General features: G+C 46.2%; 1 protein-coding gene and 1 pseudogene across 1 annotated transcript in view; both read right to left on the bottom strand.

Annotated features, from left to right (window-relative positions):
- LOC126426490 (serine/arginine repetitive matrix protein 1-like) overlaps positions 1-25376 on the bottom strand; it is a 383690-nt gene that overhangs the window by 81244 nt on the left and 277070 nt on the right. Inside the window, exon 2 of the mRNA XM_050088399.1 lies at positions 9424-9534. Coding sequence (XP_049944356.1) covers positions 9424-9534 — 111 coding nt within the window. The remainder of the gene's footprint in view (positions 1-9423; positions 9535-25376) is intronic.
- Positions 18559-18676, bottom strand: LOC126427506 (5S ribosomal RNA; annotated as a pseudogene).

Here is a 25376-nt window from a genome sequence, read left to right as displayed (position 1 = left end):
TCAGGGCCATTCTTTTGTAGGGATTATTGAATGTCAGATTGCGTTGCGTTAAAAATAGTGTGTGTCAGTTTAGTGTTGATCGGAATAAGTAAAGAGAGAAATGTCTGAGTACTTTCAGTTCTGCTCAGCTGTTTGAAAATCAAATAACGTAAGAGGATTATCAGCACAGTAATTCATTAATTTTTCTAAGGGGATGTTTCACCGTATTCATTCTTTTGTATTCTTAGAAGCTGTCTGGTTATTACAGAAACTCGGGGAAGAATGTATGTAATTCATTACATTGTTCTGGAGACGGGTACAGCTCACTTACGCAAATCCTTCCGTCTTTTTAATAGCAAAAGCCGCAATGGAAGATTTCTAGGCACAGATGTGTAGTGGCATAGATCCTCCATAAAAAACTAAGGAGTTGGGACACAGTTTGACGGAGCTGTCGGCCGACCTCTGCCTATGGCATCTGGCGACCCTTGGCGGTGCGCTTTCGGGCCAACCTAAGGCTGATGCGTAACATCCCTGGTAGTGGGGAAATGCGCAAAAATCGGGCCGTCCGGCAACACTCCTCCAAAGAATGCTTTGATGCAGCTCTCCACGCTACGTTATCCCGTGAAAGCCTTTTCACCTCTACATAGCTAAAGCGGCTACAAACATTTGAACACGCTTACTGCAGTCGAAATATCGATACAGCTACCACACTAGTTTATACAGGGCGAGTCAAAAGTCCTTGGGCACCTTCGGAAGTAGGAAGAGTAAAGAGAAAATTGAAATGTGATGAAGGGAACATAGGTTTGGCGTGGGGCAGCAACTTTTGGAGTAAATGTCATTCATGGCCGCCATCTTGACATGCGCCATTCTGGATTCAAGTAATTTTTTAAAAAAATGCGCTTGAGCGCTGGAATCGAGTGGTGTAATTTGATTTTGTCTATCTTGTACAGTTTAGAAGTTATTAATGTTCAAAGTTACCTTGGTACCGACTCATGTCTCGGGATGGGCAACACGTAGAACATGTGTTGTAGCAGTCGGTATGAAGGTAATTTCCCAGCTTTGAACATTAATTATGTCTAAACTGCACAAGATAGAAAAAAACAAATTACACCACTCAATTCCAGAGCTCAAGCGAGTTTTATTTGACGTGTCATGCACTCCCCTTCCCATTTAAAAAAAATGACTTGAATCCAAAATGGCGGATTTCAAGACGGCGGCAATGATTAACATTCACTCCAAAAGTTGCGGCCCCACATCAAACCTATGTTGCCATGATCACATTTCAATTTTCCCTTTAATCTTCCAGCTTATGAAGGTGTCCGAGGACTTTTGACTCGCCCTGTATTTCCGAAACAGCAGCCTCTACTTCCTCCTTCAGGTAGCATTTCAAAGCACTGATTGCATCTCATTCAAGTCCCCCCACAAAATGAAATGAAACAGTGCGATGAATCGAACCCAGGTCCTTCATATGGCACCTGGAAATGTAATATGTTCAGCTACGCAGTGGACGATGAACATAAATTATAACACACAAATTATTGCTATTGTGTTATGGCTGCATGTTGTGAAGACCTTGTCATACGGCTACTTCGGTATCTTTCCTGTGATATCTGCTGCATTCCAGTGAAAACCCAAACGGAGATATCTCAATTAATTGCTCGTGAAAAATCTCGCGCTTTATCAGCTGATTATCTAGGCATTTTTTCTTCTTTGGCCAAGCGACTACTTCTTTGTGATAAAGATAGGATCGTCTGAAGTGTGCTAATCACGAATTCTCGGGTCACCACAACGCTCCCCTGGCCGCTGCCAGTTTTGGTGATCTGGATCCGCTACTCAAGTATAGTGTGTCTGTAAACTCAAGAGCGAGCAGCGCTTTTGGTGGGGGAAGTGGCCTTCCCTGCCACTAGCCTACAGGGCAACCCAAAATCAGTTGCCCGTTACCTGTCTAGCGGTGTAGTTCGCCGTGCAGTGATATACGTCGTTTCTGTTCGTGGGATCTTAGTTGCCAATCTCAGTCAGTTGACTTTGTGTACTCACTGATATACTTCAGTATCCGGAGGTGATGGATAATCGCCCTGCATTGACGGAACATGCGCAGAATACGAAGGAGATATTTGCGCAGAACGAGCGTTCGATCGTCTCTAACGTTATTACAGCTTGTGTTAAGGAGGCTACACAAAAAGAACTGTTGGCTAATATTACCAGTCCCAATCAAAGGGCTGCAGTTTATGGAAACGTCAGCCTCGCCAAAATAATAAGGAAGGAACGCGAAAACAAGGCGCATGGTTTACTGGAATCGCCGCGAAGCGAAACTAATAATTTAGGGAGGAAACCCGTCGTTATACACACTTTCACAAAATCGGTCATTCGACAAACGATGCAAGACTTTTACATAAACCAAAAAATAATGCCCACATTACGGAAATTACTCGCTGGCGTGAAACAAAAAATACATTTTCGTTGCAGAAAGATGTTTTACACAAGACATTGCGTGAAATGGGATTTACTGGAAATACTTTTCAGACATGTTTACGAAGATAATCACAAAAAAAGCAGTGCGAATCGAACTAATACAACACACGTAATTATAAATTTATGGTTACTTTTTAAACACTCTTCGTGTTGCAAGAATTGTTAAGTTTTAATGCAGCCCTTCAATAACAACTTCTACCTTTTAGTGGAAACACAAAGTAAGAACAAGCCTTAAATTGTACAGACTGATTGCACTATATCTGGTTCGTCTTACGAATAGAGGAACATAGATTCATATGAATAGGCCTTCGGTTCTATGTTTGTAGTAGAATCCTGACTTCCGTTCTTATGTTAATATTATTTACTCTATCATGTTTTGTTTCGAAGAAGCTATCGTCTTTTGTTTTTTTATACTCTTAACGCATTTGTCTAAAAATAAAGGCAGACGGGACGTATCTGTACACGGTGTCGTCACAGATTTAAAGCGCGCGCCGCGGCAGGGTCTGTACTACGTTGTGAAACTGCCTGTAGAAGCGCCCTGTGACGTAGCAGGGTTGGCAGAGTGGGGACTCGCGCGCTCGCTCTTCTATAGCTCATCAGTTTGCATCCGAGCCCGAGCGCTGCGCGTTCCCAGTCCTTGCACCCAGGACAGCGTCCTGGCAGCACCGGGAATCGAAAGCGGGTCTTCCGCACAGCAGTACGACACACTGACCACAGAACTGCAGAACTGATGTCCTCACTTAATAATCCAACGAAGCAGTTCAAGAGTTCTCTAATGTCGGGATGAAGAGTCTCCACCACGCACCTTACACTGTGTTGGGAGCAAACAGGGTGGTCCATTGTTCGTGACCGGGCCAAATATCTCACAAAATAAGCGCCAAACGAAAGAACTACAAAGAACGAAACTTGTCTAGCTTGATGGGGGAAACCAGATGGCGCTATGGTTGGCCCGCTAGATGGCGCTATACGTCAAACGGATATCAACTGCGTTTATTTTAAATAGGAACCCCCCTTCTTTATTACACACTCATGTAGTACGTAAATAAATATGAATGTTTTAGTTGGACCACTTATTTCGCTTTGTGATAAATGGCGCTGTAATGGTCACAAAAGTATAAGTACGTGCTATCACGTAACATTCCGCCAGTGCGTAGGGCATTTGCTTCGTGATACATTACCCGTGTTAAAATGGACCGTTTACCAATTGCGGAAAAGGTCGATATCGTGTTGATGTATGGCTATTGTGATCAAAACGCCCAACTGGCGTGTGCTATGTATGCTGCTCGGTATCCTGGACGACATCATCAAAGTGTCCGGACCGTTCGCCGGAGAGTTACGTTATTTAAGGAAACAGGAAGAGTTCAGCGACATGTGAAACGTTAACCATGACCTGCAACAAATAATATTCCCAAGTAGGTGTTTTAGCTGCTGTCGCGGCTAATCCGCATAGCAGTAGCAGACAAATTGCGCGAGAATAGTGAATCTCAAATACGTCGGTGTTGAGAATGCTACATCGATTGCACCCGTACCATATTTCTATGCACCAGGAACTGCATGGCGACGACTTTGAACGTCGTGTACAGTTCTGCCACTGGGCACAAGAGAAATTGCGGGACGATAGATTTTTTGCACGCGTTCTATTTAGCAACGAAGCCGAAGCTCATTCACCACCAGCGGTAACGTAATCCGGCATAATACGCACGTGCGGTTGAAGCGCTATTGAATAGCGTATTTCATGACAGGTGGATTCTAGATCGAAGCACCATACCATGGCTCGCACGTTCACCGGATCTGACGCCCCCGGATTTCTTCCTGTGGGCAAAGTTGAAGAATATTTGCTATCGTGATCCAGCGACAAGGCCCGACAACATGCGTCAGCGCATTGTCAATGCATGTGCGAACATTACGGAAGGCGAACTACTCGCTGTTGAGAGGAATGTCGTTACACGTATTGCCAAATGCATTGAGGTTGACGGACATCATTTTGAGCATTTATTGCATTAATGTGGTATTTACAGGTAAACACGCTGTAGCATCATGCGTTCTCAGAAATGATAAGTTCACGAAGGAACATGTATCACATTGGAAGAACCGAAATAATATGTTCAAACGTACCTACGTTCTATTTTTTTAATTTAAAAAACCTACCTGTTACCAACTGTTGGTCTAAAATTGTGAGCCATATGTTTGTGACTATTACAGCGCCATCTATCACAAAGCGAAAGAAGTGGTCCAACTAAAACATTCATATTTCTTTACGTACTACACGAATATGTAATCAAAAATGAGGGTTCGTATTTTAAAAAACGCAGTTGATATCCGTTTGACCTATGGCAGCGCCATCTAGCGGGCCAACCATAGCGCCATCTGGTTTCCCCCTTCAAGCTAGACGAGTTTCTTTCTTTGTAGTTTTTTCGTTTGACGCTTATTTCGTGAGATATTTGGCCCGGTCAATTTCAATGGACCACCCTCTTTATGTCCTTGTGCTGTTCCCATGTGAAAAGAATATATGCAATGGAAATGGTGCTGAGCACGTGGTTTAGGATATTGGGACAGACACACGTGACACTCGAGCGGTCCCACACGTTCTATCGGGGACAGATCTGAGGGTTACACAGACAGTTCACACAGAGACGTGCCGTGTGTGGATGTGCATTGTTCTGCCGGAATGGCACCACGATACTGTTGAACGAGACACGCGTAAGGATGCAGCATGTCCGTAAGGCACTGTTGTGCCGTCAAGAGATTCTTCAATCAGTATCAGCCGTCATATTTGACCGTTCCCCATACTACGAGAGTGAGTCCAACGAAAGCCTTAAATTTTTTTTTTCAAATATTATTTATTGTGCAGAAGTGGTACAAAGCTGTATCACTTTTCGACATAACCTCTCCCACACTCAATGCAAGTCCTCCAGCGCTTACAAAGTGCATAAATTCCTTTAGAAAAAATCTTTTGGTAGTCCACGCAACCACTCACGCACCGCGTGGCGTATAGTCTGTCGGTAAACTGAAGAGCGAGCGAGCGAGCCCCCACTCTGCCTACCCTGCTACGTCACAGGGCGCTTCTACAGTATGTTTCACAACGTAGAAACCGGCCCTGCCGCGGCGCGCGCTTTAAATCTGTGGCGACGCCGTGTACATATACGTCTCGGCTGCGTTCATTGGTAGACAAATGCATGAAGACAGTAAGGAATACAAAAAACTATAGCTTCTTCCGAAACACAACATTATAGAGTAAATAATCTTAGGATAAGAATGAAAGTCGGGATTATACTACAATCATAGAACCGAATTCCTGTTTATGTGAATGTATTGTATGTTCCTCTATTGTTATTCATAAAACGAACCCCACATAATGCAATCAGCCTGTAGAATTTAAGGCTTGTTCTTACTTTGTGTTTCTACTAAAAGGTACAAGTTTTCTTTGAAGGACTTGCAACACGAAGAGTTTTAAAAGGTAAGCAGAAATTTATAATTTTGTGTGCTGTATTAGTCCGATTTGCACTACTTTTTTGTCACTGTCTTCGTAAACATGTCTCAAAAGTATGTGTACAATGTTATGCATATTGTCAGCTGTCAAAAAGATTACATGTATTTTGGTAGCATCAATGATTACTTATTCTGTATAAAAACAGATTACAGACAGAGATTTAGTGTTCCATTAGCATCAAAGGTTTTACGTGATTTTGTAACTGTCTATAACGATCGGTTTCCTCCCACGATTATTAGTTTTCCTTCGTGGCGATTACACTAAACCATGCGGTTATTGCCGGCCGCGGTGGTCTAGCGGTTCTAGGCGCTCAGTCCGGAACCGCGCGACTGCTACGGTCGCAGGTTCGAATCCTGCCTCGGGCATGGATGTGTGTGGTGTCCTTAGGTTAGGTAGGTTTAAGTAGTTCTAAGTGACTGATGATCACAGATGTTAAGTCCCATAGTGCTCAGAGCCCATTGAACCATGCGGTTATTTTCGCGTTCGTTCCTTATGCGTCCTACTGGACGAGGCTGACGTTTGCATAAATTGCAGCCCTTTGATTTGGACTGGTAATATTAGCCAACAGTTCTTTTCGGGTCGCCTCTTTAATACACGCTGTAATAACATTAGAGACGATCGAACGCTTGTTACTCCGCAAATACCTCCTCTTCCTCGTATTCTGCACATTTTCTTGCAATGCTAGACGATTGTCCATCGCTTCCGGAATCGAAATATATTAGTAAGTATACAAAGTTAACTGACACGGTCAACTAAGATCCCACGAACAGAAACGACGTATATCACTGCACGCTGACCTGCACCGCTAGACAGGTAACGGGCAACACATTTTGGGTGCCTCTGTAGGCCGGTGGCAGCTTTCTTCCGGGAAAGGCCGCTTCCCCCACCAAAAGCGCTGCTCGCTCTTGAGTTTACAGACGGACTATACCTCTTCATCAGAACGGAACTTCTTTCCTCCCATTGCGTCTTTGAGTGGTCCAAACATACGGAAAGTCACTTGGGGGCAAGGTCTGGTGAGTACGGTGGATGAGAAAGGCGCTCAGAATGCAGGTCTGTGATACTGTACGGGCAGTGTGGGGCCTTGCATTGTCATGTTGGAAAAGGACACCTGCTGACAGCAATGCACGTCGCTTTGATTTGATTGCAGGCCGCAGATGATATTTTTAGCAGATCTGTGTATGATGCACTGGTGACAGTGGTCCCTCTAGGCATGTAATGCTCCAAAATGACGCCTTTTTCGTCCCAAAAGAGAGTCAGCATAACCTTCCATGCTGATGGTTCTGTTCGAAACTTCTTTGCTTTTGGTGATGAGGAATGGCGCCATTCCTTGCTCGCTCTCTTCGTTTCCGGTTGGTGGAAGTGAACCCACGTTTCGTCCCCAGTAACGATTCTTGCAAGGAAGCCATCACCTTCTCGTTCAAAGCGCCGAAGAAGTTCTTCACAAGCATCAACACGTCGTTCTCTCATTTCAGGAGTCAGCTACCGTGGCACCCATCTTGCAGACACTTTGTGAAACTGGAGCACACCGTGCACAATGTGGTGTGCTGATCCATGACTAATCTGTAAACATGCTGAAATGTCATTCTGTGTCACTCGGCGGTTTTCCTTCACTGTGGCTTCAACTGCTGCCATGTTCTGTGGAGTCACAACTCGTTGTGCCTGACCTGGACGAGGAGCATCTTTCACTGAAGTCGCACCATTTGTGAACTTCCTACTCCATTCATAGACTTGCTGCTTTGACAAACATGCACCACCGTACTGAACCTTCATTCGTCGATGAATATCAATAGGTTTCACACCTTCACTACGCAAAAACCGAACAACAGAACGCTGTTCTTCCTTTGTGCAAGTCGCAAGTGGGGGCGGCCATCTTTATGCTGATACTGCGACGGTATGTGTGCATCTGCACTATGCTGCCACCTACAGGCCATTCTGCAAGCTGTTTGTAGCACGCTTACCAACGTACAGGGTAACGGCGCGTGATTTCGATTTATTACAATTTTAAAGTTTTTCATTTGACTCGTATGATCCCACCGAGCGAGGTGGCGCAGTGGCTAGCACACTGGACTCGCATTCGGGAGAACGATGGTTCAATCCCGCGTCCGGCCATCCCGATTTAGGTTTTCCGTGATTTCCCTAAATCGCTCCAGGCAAATGCCGGGATGGTTCCTTTGGAGGGGCACGGCCGACTTCGTTCCCCATCCTTCCCTAATCCGATGAGACCGATGACCTCGATGTCTGGTGTCCTATCCCCAAAACAAGCCAAGCCAACTATGAAACTTCCTGGCAGATTAAAACTGTGTGCCCGACCGAGACTCGAACTCGGGACCTTTGCCTTTCGTGGCTAAGTGCTCAAAGGTTCGCGGAATAGCAAGTTTGGAAGGTAGGAGACGAGGTACTGGCAGAACTGAAGCTGTGAGGACGGGGCGTGAGTCGTGCTTGGGTAGCTCAGATGGCAGAGCACTTTGCGCGCGAAAGGCAAAGGTCCCGCGTTCGAGTCTCGGTCCGGCACACCGTTTTAGTCTGCAGAGTGAAAATCTCACTCTGTGTATGCAGGTACTTGACAATGGTGATAAATGTTGAAAACCCCAGTCATATAACGATTAGTTACTATGAGCAGTTATTCTGGTGCAACTTTCTACTAATCTTGTCATTATTTGACATATATTATGCTAATGGCCCTAAAGAAGCAAAATTGCTCTACAAATATTTCACACACAACTACTGAAAAGGCGTGTTTTGATCAAAATCCACATTTTTCTAGCCATTCAAAACATGTCTAAACTTAGGTTTTGTCGTCTCTTTCTTAAAATGTAGACGTAATGCCCGCGTAACATGTCCACAGCTCGTGGTCTAGTGGCTAGCATTGCTGCCTGTGGATCATGGGGTCCTGGGTTCGATTCCCAGCCGGGTTGGGGATTTTCTCTGCCCAAGGACTGGGTGTTTGTCTTGTCCTTATCATTTCATCATCATTATTCGTGACAATGACTAGATTGGACTGTGCCAGAACTGGGACTTTGTACGCGCGCTGAAGACAGTGCAGTTGAGCGCCCCACAAACCAAACACCATCAAACATCCCACTTAACATTTCGTTTCAACTTCCCTCCTCGTCACTGACACTGTACATAGAAGATCGAGAACTCTGGGAGAACATAATTAGCAAACATCGAAACACAACAACACTAACAATGAAGTCTACTGTTGTGGCAATAGATTTGCAATGGCCATTAATGCAGACCGTTGCCAGCCATTTCCCTGCTCCATGCCCTATACTTGTGAGCTTCCTATCGTAGTTCCAGACCCCACCTACGCTACTACTGGTAAATGTGCTATAATACCTTTTTCAAAAACACACACTGCAGTTACAAATATTTTGATAAACATGAGGCAGCTACTTCATTAGCGAGATGCGGTTGCTACTAGCCATTAGGAAAACATAAGGCGATACTAAGGTAATGTAGAGACTGTGCAGCATACTTACGCCCTCTGGACGCTGGTTTTGGTGGCTCTACCGTCAGGCAGCAGCACGGTCAGGTCCATGCTGCCGGCCAGCAGGTCTGGCGGCGTGTCCTCCGTGACGGGGACCGCCATGCTGGAACACACAAACAAGGGCCGAGGTTAGACGCGTGTCTGCTAGCTGCAGTACTGTCGCAGTCCCTGCCAAGCCGTGACACTAGCACATACATGTGCAAAATATGCAACAGCCGTATCACTAAACACCAGGAGTTATGACAAGGTGTTCATATGCCATCGAAGTTGGTTGGTTGAGCGGTTGCGGTAGTGGTGTGTGGTGGTGGTAGTAGTAGTAGTAGTAGTAGTAGTGATGGTGGTGGTGGTAGTAGTAGTAGTAGTAGTAGTAGTAGTAGTAGTGGTTGTGGTAGTAGTAGGGGTTGTGGTTGTGGTAGTAGTTGATAGTGGTAGTAGTAGTAGTAGTAGTAGTAGTAGTAGTAGTATAGTGGTTGTGGTAGTAGCGGTTGTGGTGGTGGTGGTGGTAGTGGTTGTGGTGGTGGTAATAGCAGTGGTTGTGGTGGTGGTAATAGCAGTGGTTGTGGTGGTGGTAATAGCAGTGGTTGCGGTGGTGGTAATAGCAGTGGTTGCGGTGGTGGTAATAGCAGTGGTTGCGGTGGTGGTAATAGCAGTGGTTGCGGTGGTGGTAATAGCAGTGGTTGCGGTGGTGGTAATAGCAGTGGTTGCGGTGGTGGTAATAGCAGTGGTTGCGGTGGTGGTGGTAATAGCAGTGGTTGCGGTGGTGGTGGTAATAGCAGTGGTTGTGGTGGTGGTGGTAATAGCAGTGGTTGTGGTGGTGGTGGTAATAGCAGTGGTTGTGGTGGTGGTGGTAATAGCAGTGGTTGTGGTGGTGGTGGTAATAGCAGTGGTTGCGGTGGTGGTAATAGCAGTGGTTGCGGTGGTGGTAATAGCAGTGGTTGCGGTGGTGGTAATAGCAGTGGTTGCGGTGGTGGTAATAGCAGTGGTTGCGGTGGTGGTAATAGCAGTGGTTGCGGTGGTGGTAATAGCAGTGGTTGCGGTGGTGGTAATAGTGGTTGCGGTGGTGGTGGTAATAGCAGTGGTTGTGGTGGTGGTGGTAATAGCAGTGGTTGCGGTGGTGGTGGTAATAGCAGTGGTTGCGGTGGTGGTGGTAATAGCAGTGGTTGCGGTGGTGGTAACAGCAGTGGTTGTGGTGGTGGTAACAGCAGTGGTTGTGGTGGTGGTAACAGCAGTGGTTGTGGTGGTGGTAACAGCAGTGGTTGTGGTGGTGGTAACAGCAGTGGTTGTGGTGGTGGTAACAGCAGTGGTTGTGGTGGTGGTGGTGGTGGTGGTGGTAATAGCAGTGGTTGTGGTGGTAATAGCAGTGGTTGTGGTGGTGGTAATAGCAGTGGTTGTGGTGGTGGTAATAGCAGTGGTTGTAATAACAGTAGTAGAATTTTATTCGGCTGTGGGGTCACTTTACAAGGGTACTAGCCAAGTCGTATTACAGTTAAGAAACAGAGATAACACTCATACACGTATACTTTTACTTACAAATCTCTTTTAACGAGATGAGCCATTCATTCATTCTCGTGGCCTGCTGGGCTCAAAGCAGGAGAACCTTCCAGAATATGGAAGGTGTACATCAACATAAGGCAATGACGTCAAAGAAACTTAACTGTTTCATGGTATTTGTGTAAAAGCCAGCTATAAGTTATGTAGGTCAATACATCAACTGATGCCTCCTCAGTTTTACTAAATTTCTCGTGTTTATTACGTGTTAGTAGCTTAATATTTAATAAATTGCCCCGCGGGGCAGCCGCGTGGTCTAGGGCGTCTTGTCACAGTCCGCGCAGCTCCCCCCGTTGGAGGTTCGAGTCCTGGGTGTCTGTGTCGTCTTTAGCCTAAGTTAGTTTAAGTAATGCGTAAGCTTAGGGACCGATGACCTCTGTAGTTTGGTCCCATAAGACCTTACCACAAATTTAAATATATTTTTTTTAAATAAATTACATTGCCATTCTTCAAAGGAAATGATTACCAACATCTGCAGCAGCAGAAGCCTATTTACAATACACAATCAACTGTCTACAGTCAACACCGGTACTTGTCATGTAGCTAACAGAAATTTTCAGTGCTTCATTCTAGACATGGAGATAATTTGTGGGAGCTGTGCCTGCATGGTATATTCTTAGTTTTTTTTTTCTCCTCCAACAAGTGTTTCAGATAGGAGCATCGCACCGAAGTACATTAATCTATGCCAAATCCTAGGAAAGGATGCGAAGTTACATGAAAATCATTTCGTGTCTTGTATAGTAATCGAGTACATTATAGCTCAGGCGTATCGGCTATTTATTATCAGCAATCGAAACCATTAAATAGTAAATTTACCATGAAGCAAAGGCAACAATTCCAAGATTCTTGAAAAATGGTTCAAATGGCTCTGAGCACTATGGGACTTAACTTCTAAGGTCACCAGTCCCCTAGAACTTAGAAATACTTAAACCTAACTAACCTAAGGACATCCATGCCCGCGGCAGGATTCGAATCTGCGACCGTAGCGGTCGCGCGGTTCCAGACTGTAGCGCCTTTAACCGCTTGGCCACCACGGCCGGCCAAGTTCTTGAAAACATCTCTGCTTATTTACATTAACACAATTTTATTTCTGCTGAATATATACTCTATTGTCTTTAGTTGCACTTCCCCATATACTAGCGCTTTCTGAAAAGTAATGCATCTGAATTTATGTGAAAACCCTTCTATATTTTTAAAAAGGAACGTTCTTAACATTGCACATCTTTAATCTTAATGTCTATATGTTTATTTCTTAACGCAGTCACTCTGGAGATTAACGAATATTTCCCAACGACAGACCAGTTTGTTAATACCGTTACTGTAGGAAGTTGACTATATTGACGGAGCCACAACCTCACCTCTGAACGTATCGCGACATCACTATCAAAGTGAAGTCGTCGAAAGTGTTCTTTAAGTTACAGAAACAGATTAAAAAAGGATGGGGCAAGCTGGGACTGTATGGAAGATAGTTTGTGACTGAACCTGAGGCGTCGGATTGTTGCAGATGTCCCAGCGCTTGTGGGTGGTCTCAAATTGTCATGCTGTGGGACAAATTTTCGAATTCGTGCTTACTGTTTTCTGAGGGAGACATGGCACTTGCCGGCGAAAGGCAAACGTCCCGAGTTCGAGTCTCGGTCCAGCATACAGTTGCAATCTGCCAGGAAGTTCCATATCAGAGCACACTCCGCTGCAGAGTGAAAGTTTCATTCTGGAAACATCCTCTAGGCCAGGGCTTCCCAACCTTTTCAGCTGGCGGACCTCTTCTCCAGTCGAAAATCCATGGCGGACCAGTCGTCAGTCAAGAGCACAGTAACTTCAAATTTCAGAGCGAGACCCATGGGAACTGAAAACTTCTTAATGCACGTGCCATGTTCCCAATTCGTCCAGCATGCAAGAAACAATATCATTCACACGGCTTTATGAGATTTTCTGCAGTGGTATGAGCTTTGGCTGTTTTTACCACTCGATAACTAACCAAGAAGGAAGCTTTTAATGAATTTTCATTCATTGTTTTTGCATGAGTTTTCATGCAATGTTGAGAAGCAGCTAGTTTAGCACTCTTCCTTTTGAAAAAATCGATGTCTTTAGTCTGGAAATCCGGGTGAGTACCTTCAGAATGACGGCGCAATTTATCTGGAACCACTGAACTGTTCGGAAGGACTCGCGCACAAATTACACACTGAGCTTTACCATTGTTTGTCTCCATAAACCCCGTTTCTAAACAGCTTTCGTTGTACTTACGCTTCTTGGTAAATTCCACTTCCACAGGATATTGCAACCAATGGAGTACTTGCAGCTTTTTCACATAATAAACACGACAAAGCTCGCTCCGCGCATGCGTAAAAGGTTTCAGCGCACCTAGCGCCGTGAGCCGGCGCACAAACGGCCCCCGTATTGTTGCGAAACAGTCTATCAGAGAAGCCGCATTCTCCTCGTTCTCACTTAGGAACCGAAAAGGCTGCTTGGGAATACGACCTTAAGTAAAACTACACATGTTTTACACACGAAAAAAAAATTGTGATGAATTTGGTTTTCACATTTTTATTCAATAATTTTACTCATTATTTTACACGATCTGGTGAAGGGTGGCCGCGGACCCCCTACATAGAGCCGGCGGACCCCTAAGGGGTCCGCGGACCACACGTTGGGAAGCCCTGGTCTAGGCTGTGGTAAGCCATGTCTCCGCAATATCCTTTAATATAATGCAGCGAGTCAGCAACCGTATATGTATAGAAAATCAACTCTTTCAGCCTTCAGTTGCAAGGTAATTTTTACTCGTTTACCTAGGTTTCGATTCCAGTAATGGAATCTTCTTCAGAACAAAAATGAAATTATTTTGAGAGCCAAACACTGGCTATGTCACAGATTAAATTATTTTTTATTATTTTTTATTTTTATTATTTACATTAATTTTTAATCTGTGACATAGCTAGTGTTTGGCTCTCAAAATAATTTAATTTTTGTTCTGAAGAAGGCTAAAAAATTGTTTATTTTCTCCGCAATATCCTTTCTTTCAGGAGTGCTAGTTATGCTAGGTAATGCAGGAGAGCTTGTGCGAAGTTTGTAAGGTAGGAGACGAGGTACTGGCAGAAGTGAAGTTGTGAGGACGGGGCGTGAGTCGTGCTTGTGTAGCTCAGATGGTAGAGCACTTGCCCGCGAAAGGCAAAGGGCCCGAGTTCGAGTCGCGGCCCAGCACACAGTTTTAATCTGCCAAGAAGTTTCAACAAATTGTTATTATTCGCTGCATTTCCTAGTCTCACAGTTGCACTGTGTGTGTGTGTGTGTGTGTGTGTGTGTGTGTGTGTGTGTGTTTCAAATGGCTCTGAGAACTATGGGACTCAACATCTTAGGTCGTAAGTCCCCTAGGACTTAGAACTACTTAAACCCAACTAACCTAACGACATCACACACACCCATGCCCGAGGCAGGATTCGAACCTGCGACTGTAGCAGTCCCGCGGTTCCGGACTGCAGCGCCAGAACCGCACGGTCACCGCGGCCGGCGTGTGTGTGTGTGTGTGTGTGTGTGTGTGTGTGTGTGTGTGTGTGTGTGTGTGTGTGTGTGTGTGTGTGTGTGTGTGTCTCGAAGAAAGCAGCGGAAAAAAGGAAACACAGATGAACCATAGGTATTACGTCGAGGCAGTAAAAGCATTCAGCAAAATTTGTTACAAACTGTGCAAGTGCAGGAAATCAGGTTTTCATATACAAATTACTTACGAATGGATGGGAATGTATTTCAGTATTTGATCAGAAAATTGCCTTCTTATATTACAAAACAGAATACTCTCTTGAGAAATGCTGTGTGTACATAAGACAGGCAAACTAACGCTGGGATTTTTTGATGCTGGAGACAGCTGCTGTAGTCCACAACACAGCACTCTAATATCACCTTTCAAATTAACCAAAATAATTGCAGAAATGTGGGAAGCGATTTATAAAGCGCTGAAGGGGGAATATCTACAGGTAAATATTTAGTACACTATATGGGCAAGAGGAACAATTTTTGATTTTGAGTAATTAATGCTATTAGTGTTCCAACAACATCTACATCTACATCCATACTCCGCAAGCCACCTTGAGTACCTCTATCTGTTCTCCCTTCTATTCCAGTCTCGTACTGTTCGTGGAAAGGAGGATTGTCGGTATGCTTCTGTGTGGGCTCTAATCTCTCTGATTTTATCCTCACGGTCTCTTCGCGAGATATACGTAGCAGGGAGCAATTTACTGCTTGACTCTTCGGTGAAGGTATGTTCTCGAAACTTCAACAAAAGCCCGTACCTAGCTACTGAGCGTCTCTCCTGCAGAGTCTTCCACTGGAGTTTATCATCTCCGTAACGCTTTCGCGATTACTAAATGATCCTGTAACGAAGCGCGCTGCTCTCCGTTGGATCTTCTCTATCTCTTCTATCAACCCTATCTGGTACGGATCCCACACTGCCGAGCAGTATTCAAGCAGTGAGCGAACACGCGTAGTGTAACCTACTTCCTTTGTTTTCTGATTGCATTTCCTTAGGATTCTTTCAATGAATCTCAATCTGGCATCTGCTTTACCGATGATTAATTTTATATGGCCATTCCATTTTAAATCCCTCCTAATGCGTACTCCCAGATAATTCATGGAATTAACTGCTTCCAGTTGCTGAACTGCTATATTGTAGCTAAATGATAAGGGATCTATCTTTCTATGTATTCGCAGCACATTACATTTGTCTACATTGAGATTCAATTGCCATTCCCTGCACCATGCGCCAATTCGCTGCAGATCCTCCTGCATTTCAGTACAATTTTCCATTGTTACAACCTCTCGATATACCACAGCATCACCCGCAAAAAGCCTGAGTGAACTTCCGATGTCATCCACAAGGTCATTTATGTATATTGTGAATAGCAACAACTACAAAATAAATACAAGTAAGAGACAGATGAAGCGCTTTTTAACTTGTGGCCTCCAGAGTTCAAAAGTAGACAAAGTACAATGGAGACCTAAGAAAGAATTTTTTTATTTTTCCGGCTTGCTGAAAAGCTGCCTGGATGTTTGCAGATGTAGAGGTGGATGGGTGCGTCTGTGATCGTGGACACATGTCGCCTGCAGCACATACCACCTGCCCATGAACACACAATTAATAGCATGCAACTGTGACCCTTAGTCGTCGTCCCCCCCCCCCCCCCCCTGACAAAGCAAGTTTATTAAAGAGTCGACGGAAAACACAAACTTTAAAGCCCTGTTTACAAACACACTTGAGACGTTAAATAGCTGCAGCGACGCGACCGCTCCAAGTGGTTACATTTCACTTTGCACTGAACAGAAGACGAACGATCTTTTAGAATCAAATCTACGGCGAAGCCCAAGATCTGATGATATTTATTTGACGACACGGCATATTTGACAGAGTTCTCTGCTATCCGATCAAATTTCTTTGACGTAAATGTTTGACAGCTTTGACAAGGAATGATGATAGCGTAATACCGGCCTTAGCAGCAGTGTTGGCGGCTGAGGGGGGAGGGGGGGGGGGATGGGACGCCGCGCGCAATGTGTGACGTCACGGGCGAGCGAAGCTGTGTGTCGAGTGGCGGAAGTGGACCCACGGCCGAGACGGCACGCTTTCTAGCGGCCACGGGCTGCCAGCTGCCAGCCCAGCAGCTGCTCTGCTCTGCTCGGACCCATGATACGAGTACACTACGCAACTAACTCACGAGCTGCGTCCAGCAAGCAGCAGTGCGTGCTGGCCTGTAAAGGCCGCAGTGGTGTTGCCGTTCCAGCTGACCGACACAGCCCAGACCGGTCGAGTCAGTCAGCTGCAGCAGACACACAGCCGAAGGTCCCCAGGAGGGTACTTGCCGCCCGCTGTAATACTTCGCTGTGGCTTTCGGTACCATACTGCACGAATGTAAATAATTCAAATCCCAAAGAAAGCAGGTGTTGACAAGATGTGAAAATTACTGAACTATCAGTTTAATAAGTCACAGCTGCAAAATACTAACACGAATTCTTTACAGACGAATGGTAAAACTGGTAGAAACCGACATCGGTGAAGGTCAGTTTGGATTCCGTAGAAATGTTGCAACACGTGAGGCAATACTGACCTTACGACTTATCTCAGAAGCTAGATTAAGAAAAGGCAAACCTACGTTTCTAGCATTTGTAGACTTAGAGAAAGCTTTTGACAATGTTGACTGGAATACTCTCTTTCAAATTCTAAAGGCGGCAGGGGTAAAATACAGGGAGCGAAAGGCTATTTACAATTTGTACAGAAAACAGACAGCAGTTATAAGAGTCGAGGGGCATGAAAGGGAAGCAGTGGTTGGGAAGATAGTGAGACAGGGTTGTAGCCTATCCCCGATGTTATTCAATCTGTATATTGAGCAAGCAATAAACGACACAAAAGAAAAGTTCGGAGTAGGTATTAAAATCCATGGAGAAGAAATAAAAACCTTGAGGTTCGCCGATGAGATTATAATTCTGTCGGAGACAGCAAAGGACCTGGAAGAGCAGTTCAACGGAATGGACAGTGCCTTGAAAGGAGGGTATAAGATGAACATCAGCAAAAGCAAAACGAGGATAATGGAAGGTAGTCGAATCAAGTCGGGTGATGCTGAGGAATTAGATTAGGAAATGAGACACTTAAAGTAGTAAATGAGTTTTGCTATTTGGGGAGCAAAATAACTGATGATGGTCGAAGCAGAGAGAATATAAAATGTAGACTGGCAATGGGAAGGAAAGCGTTTCTAAAGAAGAGATATTTCTTAACATCGAGTATAGATTTAAGTGTCAGGAAGTCGTTTCCGAAAGTATTCGTATGGAGTGTAGCCATGTATGGAAGTGAAACATGGAAGACAAATAGTTTGGACAAGAAGAGAATAGAAGGTTTCGAAATGTGGTGCTACAGAAGATTGCTCAAGATTAGATGGGTAGGTCACATAACTAATGAGGAGGTATTGAATAGGATTGGGGAGAAGTTTGTACCACAACTTGACTAGAAGAAGGGATCGGTTGGTAGGACATGTTCACCAATTTAGTATTGGAGGGCAACGTGGAGGGTAAAATCGTAGAGGGAGACCAAGAGATGAATACACTAAGCAGATTCAGAAGGATGTAGGCTGCAGTAGGTACTGGGAGATGAAGAAGCTTGCACAGGATAGAGCAGCATGGAGAGCTGCATCAAACCAGTCTCTGGACTGAAGACGACAACAACAGCTGTACGAATAGTTACGGTTGCTACCAATCTGGGTGGTTTGAGAATCGGCGTGTCACACAGAAACCGGTACCTGCTACAGCTGAGACGAAGGAAGTAGAAAATTATCGAATTTTCTCACAAACTGAAATGTCTGTCCCTCCATTCTACAGTAATTTTCGCAGCTCTATGAGTTCGCACTGTATAAAAAAGCACTCCTCCTTCAGGCCACGAGTGGCCTACCTGCATCATCCGACCGCCGAGTCAGCTTAGGATGCGGATAGGAGGGGCGTGGGGTCAGCACACCGCTCCCCCGGTCGTTATGATGGTATTCTTGACCGGAGCCGCTACTATTCAGTCGAGTAGCTTCTCAATTGGCATCACGAGGCTGAGTGCACCCCCAAAAAATGGTAACAGCACATGGCGGCCTGGATGGTCACCCATCCAAGTGCCGACCACGCCCGACAGCGCTTAACTTCGGTGATCTCACGGAAACCGGTGTATCCACTGCGGCAAGGCCGTTGCCTTCGCACTGTATATCACGATAGATATTCTGATGGAAATTTCGAACTTCTGTTCTCACTATCCACGAGTTTCACCCACTGCGGTTTCCGTTACTTCTCAAGCAATCCGCCCGCCGCCAACGTTATGAGGTTCATTCAAATGAAACCAGGTCAGTTCGTCTACCTCTGCCTTACACGTAAGGTGGTACTACGTAACTGCGGGTACTGGCAGAGAGATTGAGGCGGCCAGAGTGGCCGAGCGGTTCTAGGCGCTACAGTCTGGCACCGCGCGACCGCTACGGTCGCAGGTTCGAATCCTGCCTCGGGCATGGATGTGTGTGATGTCCTTAGGTTAGTTAGGTTTAAGTAGTTCTAAGTTCTAGGGGACTGATGACCTCAGAAGTTAAGTCCCATAGTGCTCAGAGCCATTTGAACCAGTTTCAAAGACTGACGTGTGGACACCGTTTGATGTTGCACAGCGCAAGTGTGGTTTTACACTGAAGAGAAGGTACACTATCGAACATGCGAGCGAGTAAGCAGGAACAACGAGTAGCGATTCGATTTTTGGCGGCGTACCTGTCAGACATCTTACGTTATTGCGCAATTCATGAACAAAATTGTTTCTGCTTATTGAAGTCTTTTTGTGAGCCATCTATCCATCTACCATATACATCTACATCCATACTCCGCAAGCCATCTGACGGTGTGTGGCGGAGGGTACCTTGAGTATCTCTATCGGTTCTCCTTTCTATTGCAGTCTCGTTTTGTTCGTGGAAAGGAGGATTGTGTGTATGCTTCTGTGTGGGCTCTAATCTCTCTGATTTTATCCTCACGGTATCTTCGCGAGATATACGTAGGAGGGAGCAATATACAGCTTGACTCCTCGGTGAAGGTATGTTCTCGAAACTTCAACAAAAGCCCGTACCGAGCTAACTGACAACTTAAGCAGGAACAACGAGTAGCGATTCGACTTTGGCGGCGGAGGGAACTGCAGGCCGTGAAATGTATCGACGGATGAAGGCTGTGTACGGTGAATGCAGTCTAAGTCGTTCTTGTGGAATGGCGCAAACGATTCCTTGACGGGCGCGACCCACTGTGTAAGTTGGCTGTTTAGGTTTTTATGTTGGTAACGCCACGTAGCGCTCTGTATGAAAATCACTGACAGCGCTATGTGCAGTCCGTGGCTGGTTGGCATTGTTGGAATATTCGCCATCGTAGCGTTGGGCAGTTGGATGTGAACAGCGAGTAGCGTTGTGCAGTTGAAGGTGAGCCGCCAGCAGAGGTGGATGTGGGGAGAGAGAGAGATGGCGGAGTTTTGAGAGCGCACGATGTGGACGTGTGTCCATCAGAAAGAGTAAATTTGTAATACTGGATATCATGAACTGATATATATATATATATATATATATATATATATATATATATATATACTCCTGGAAATGGAAAAAAGAACACATTGACACCGGTGTGTCAGACCCACCATACTTGCTGCGGACACTGCGAGAGGGCTGTACAAGCAATGATCACACGCACGGCACAGCGGACACACCAGGAACCGCGGTGTTGGCCGTCGAATGGCGCTAGCTGCGCAGCATTTGTGCACCGCCGCCGTCAGTGTCAGCCAGTTTGCCGTGGCATACGGAGCTCCATCGCAGTCTTTAACACTGGTAGCATGCCGCGACAGCGTGGACGTGAACCGTGTGTGCAGTTGACGGACTTTGAGCGAGGGTGTATAGTGGGCATGCGGGAGGCCGGGTGGACGTACCGCCGAATTGCTCAACACGTGGGGCGTGAGGTCTCCACAGTACATCGATGTTGTCGCCAGTGGTCGGCGGAAGGTGCACGTGCCCGTCGACCTGGGACCGGACCGCAGCGACGCACGGATGCACGCCAAGACCGTAGGATCCTACGCAGTGCCGTAGGGGACCGCACCGCCACTTCCCAGCAAATTAGGGACACTGTTGCTCCTGGGGTATCGGCGAGGACCATTCGCAACCGTCTCCATGAAGCTGGGCTACGGCCCCGCACACCGTTAGGCCGTCTTCCGCTCACGCCCCAACATCGTGCAGCCCGCCTCCAGTGGTGTCGCGACAGGCGTGAATGGAGGGACGAATGGAGACGTGTCGTCTTCAGCGATGAGAGTCGCTTCTGCCTTGGTGCCAATGATGGTCGTATGCGTGTTTGGCGCCGTGCAGGTGAGCGCCACAATCAGGACTGCATACGACCGAGGCACACAGGGCCAACACCCGGCATCATGGTGTGGGGAGCGATCTCCTACACTGGCCGTACACCACTGGTGATCGTCGAGGGGACACTGAATAGTGCACGGTACATCCAAACCGTCATCGAACCCATCGTTCTACCATTCCTAGACCGGCAAGGGAACTTGCTGTTCCAACAGGACAATGCACGTCCGCATGTATCCCGTGCCACCCAACGTGCTCTAGAAGGTGTAAGTCAACTACCCTGGCCAGCAAGATCTCCGGATCTGTCCCCCATTGAGCATGTTTGGGACTGGATGAAGCGTCGTCTCACGCGGTCTGCACGTCCAGCGCGAACGCTGGTCCAACTGAGGCGCCAGGTGGAAATGGCATGGCAAGCCGTTGCACAGGACTACATCCAGCATCTCTACGATCGTCTCCATGGGAGAATAGCAGCCTGCATTGCTGCGAAAGGTGGATATACAGTGTACTAGTGCCGACATTGTGCATGCTCTGTTGCCTGTGTCTATGTGCCTGTGGTTCTGTCAGTGTGATCATGTGATGTATCTGACCCCAGGAATGTGTCAATAAAGTTTCCCCTTCCTGGGACAATGAATTCACGGTGTTCTTATTTCAATTTCCAGGAGTGTATATATATATAACTTTTGAACATTATTAAGGGAAATACATAGATTTTTCTGAGGTAAGTGACTCGTGAAAGGTATAGGTTATTGTTAGTCAGGGCCATTCTTTTGTAGCGGTTATTGAAAGTTAGATTCCGTAACGCTAAAAATATTGTATGCCAGTTTAGTGTTGATCAGAATAAGTAAAGAGAGAAATGTCTGAGTACGTTCAGTTCTGCTCAGCTGTTCGAAAATCAAATAACGTAAGAGGTTTCCCAGCGCAGTCATTCTCAATTTTTCTAGGGGGATGTTTCATAACTGGAAGACGATGCTCGTCGTGGACAGGATCATCCAACGTACAGTCCCGACCTTGCTACGTGTGACTCTCACGTGTCTGCACCTCTGGAAAAAGCTATTCGCGGACATCGATTGGCAACGGACGACGAAGTGCGTGACTGGATCCATGCCTGGATCCGACAGCAGCCTACTAACCTCTTCAAGGATGGAATCGACCGGCTAGGGTCGCAGTGGGATAAATGTGCGAACAGTTTTGGCGACTATTTTTGAGTATGCATACTGTGTATAACTAAATTTTTTGAGTTACTAAAATCGTTACCGTTATGTTAACACTAGTTTCATTCCGCAGCTCGTGGTCTTGCGGAAGCGTTCTCGCTTCCGGCGCACGGGGTCCCGGGTTCGATTCCCGGCGGTGTCAGGGATTTTCTCTGCCTCGTGATGACTGGGTGTTGTGTGTTCTTCATCATCATTCCGTCATCATTGACTCGTAAGTCGCCGGAGTGGCGTCAACTAAAAAGGACTTGCAATACGGCGGCCGAACTTCCCTGCCAACAATGCCATACGATCATTTCATTTCAATCGAATGCCCCTTATACGTTAGTGGCTGCTGGACTGTTCGGCATCCATTCCCCAACAGCTACGGCAAAAAATTTTACGATCATGTAACAGTTCCAGTGAAGTAGTATGGTCAAAGAAGTTTGAAAAACGGCTTTGACAAAAACCTTTGTCAACACCCTTTTACAGTGCAACAGCCCTCGGTAGCATCGCAACTCTACTAAACTCCGGACAAATGCCACCTGAAGATGACCAGTTAGCAAAAAAAAAAAACTAACTGTACACTAAAGGAAGATATATCCACTGAGGTGACAACAGCCAGGGGATAGAGATATGCACACGTACAGATTGGCTGTAGTATCGCGTACACAAGGTACAAAATGGCAGTGCACTGCAAGATCTGCCTATTGTACTTGGGTGATCCATGTGAAAAGGTTTGCGACGTGATCATGGCAGCGGAAACTGGTGACTGAAATTTCATGAGAACATCCCGTCGCAACGAAAAAGTCTTTGTTTTAATGGTTGCCACTCCAATTCACGTATCATGTCTGTGACACTATCTCCCCTATTTCGCGATCATACAAAACGAGCCGACCTTCTTTGTACTTTTTCGATGTCATCCGTCAGTCCCACTTGATGCGGATCCCACACCGCACAGCAATACTCCAGAATAGGCCGGACATCCCATGACTTTTGTCACCTTCGTGTAAGGGGCGCAGAGAAGCTACTTCATGAACGTTTCGTCATTCCACTTGGTTCAGTGGGTAATTAGGTAAGGAAAATGAAACTTTCGCGCAAGTAATCTTCGCATGCCGGACGTGTTCATTCTGGCAGACTGGGAGGCGGCGCATCAGACAGACCATGTGGTCCGGCCCGGAAGTATCTCGCTTTCACATCCGGGCCCGTCCCATTACACTCGCTAATCTCTCTCTCTCTCTCTCTCTCTCTCTCTCTCTCTCTCTCTCTCTCTGTGTGTGTGTGTGTGTGTGTGTGTGTGTGTGTGTGTGTGTGTGTTTGTTTTGTTTTGGTTTTAGGGCGCAAAACTGCTATGGTCATTAGCGCGCGGTCCGGGACTTAAACTAAAAAACCGAAAATGGAAACCAGCAGCAATGGGAACGAAAGTCATTAAATTGGAGAAACTAAAAGCAGAAGGAATGCTTACAAATCCACTACAGAAAGGGGTTGGCTGTCCCCAAAAAAAAGCTTCAAATGACTGACGTCATTTCACTGGCACTAATAAACTCGAGAACGCGATCGGCTGAGCGCGTGTCATCTGCTAAAATCGACGATATATCAGGCGACAGCTGTAGACGGGAGCGTAACGGATTAAAATAGGGGCACTCAATTAAAAGGTGTCTTACCGTCCACAGCTGAGAGCAGTGGGGACAGAGTGGGGGAGGATCGCCGCTTAAAAGATGTCGATGGCTAAAAAGACACTGCCCTATCCGGAGTCTAGCTAAAATTACCTCCTCCCGACGACGCGGTCGGGAGGAAGAGGTCCAAGCACAGGGAAGAGGTTTCACGTCCCGCAATTTATTATGGGGAAGTGTCGACCAATGCGCGTGCCATAAATGAACAACACGACGACATAAAACGCTCCGTAGATCGGCGAAGGGAATCGATGGAATAGCTGGCCGAGGAAGAGAGACTGCAGCCTTGGCTGCAATATCGGCTGCCTCATTTCCACAGATACCAACGTGTCCCGGGAGCCAGAGGAACGCCACTGAGACGCCCCCCAGGTGGAGCAAGCGCAGACAGTCCTGAATCCGGTGGACCAGAGGGTGCACAGGGTAAAGAGCTTGGAGACTGAGGAGAGAGCTGAGAGAATCTGAGCAGATAACGTACTGTATCCGCTGATGGCGGCTGGATGTAGTGGACAGCCTGGAGAACAGCGTAAAGCTCCGTGTGTGTGTGTGTGTGTGTGTGTGTGTGTGTGTGTGTGTGTGTGTGTGTGTGTGTGAATCAGATGCCAAGCCGCAGCATGCGAAACGAACCCGCTGTTCTCTACTTGAGGTTGAGCCTAGTTGTTATTGAAAGGGCCATTCTGAAGTACTAGCTGGGTACCCTACCGAACAGAAGAAAACCACTGACTGCTCGTTACAGAGTTTAACCATGAGCTTACTTGACATTTCAACCAATACCACGGTCCCTCATTTCAGAAATGGGAGGGCCGCGCGGTAAGCGAAGTAGGTGAGAAAGATCTACAACTTTTCACTATTTTTATTCACGTAGGGGCTGACATTAACATGGGTTTGCTGCAGAATTCTTCAGCATAACCCTAAGTTCGAATGTAATAAATTTTTCGAGACAAAAAAACTTTGTCCATAAATTCAGAAAACATCGCTCATGCGAAACTCAGGTTCCTCTTTTCTCGCACGACATCCTGCGAACGATGAAGGCCAACAGGCAGGCTCTATACTCCAGAATGAAATTTTCACTCTGCAGCGGAGTGTGCGCTGATATGAAACTTGCTGGCAGATTAACACTGTGTGCCGGAGCGAGACTCCAATTCGGGAACTTCGCCTTTCGCGGGCAAGTGCTCTACCATCTGAGCTACCAAAACGAAAGGCAAAGGTCCCGAGTTAGATTCTCGGTCCGCCACACAGTTTTAATCTGTCAGGAAGTTTCACGTTCCATATTCCCACATGTCACTGTGCACCACTTACAGACTGTTAACGATGCTACGAGCAAATAGAATAAGTTCACAGATATGTGACTAGCTCGAAGACTTCTTAAGTAATAGAACCCCGTATGTTGTCCTCGACGGCGGGTGTCCATCAGAGACAAGGGTCTCGCCAGGAGTGCCCCAGGGAAGTGTGGCAGGACGGCTGTTGTCTATATACTCGTACATAAATTATCTGGAGGATAGGGCGAGGCGTTTTCATCTTCCCCGAGGTCGGCTTCTACCAGTTTTTCCATTCGTCTGTAAAGAATTCGCGTTAGTATTTTGCAACTGTGACTTATTAAACTGATACTACGGTAATTTTCACATGTGTCAACACCTGCTTTCTTTGGGATTGGAATTATTATATTCTTCTTGAAGTCTG

The sequence above is a fragment of the Schistocerca serialis genome, chromosome 11 (assembly GCF_023864345.2).
Source record: "Schistocerca serialis cubense isolate TAMUIC-IGC-003099 chromosome 11, iqSchSeri2.2, whole genome shotgun sequence".
In the NCBI taxonomy this organism is placed as follows: domain Eukaryota; kingdom Metazoa; phylum Arthropoda; class Insecta; order Orthoptera; family Acrididae; genus Schistocerca; species Schistocerca serialis.
This window is presented reverse-complemented; position numbering and strand designations above follow the sequence as displayed.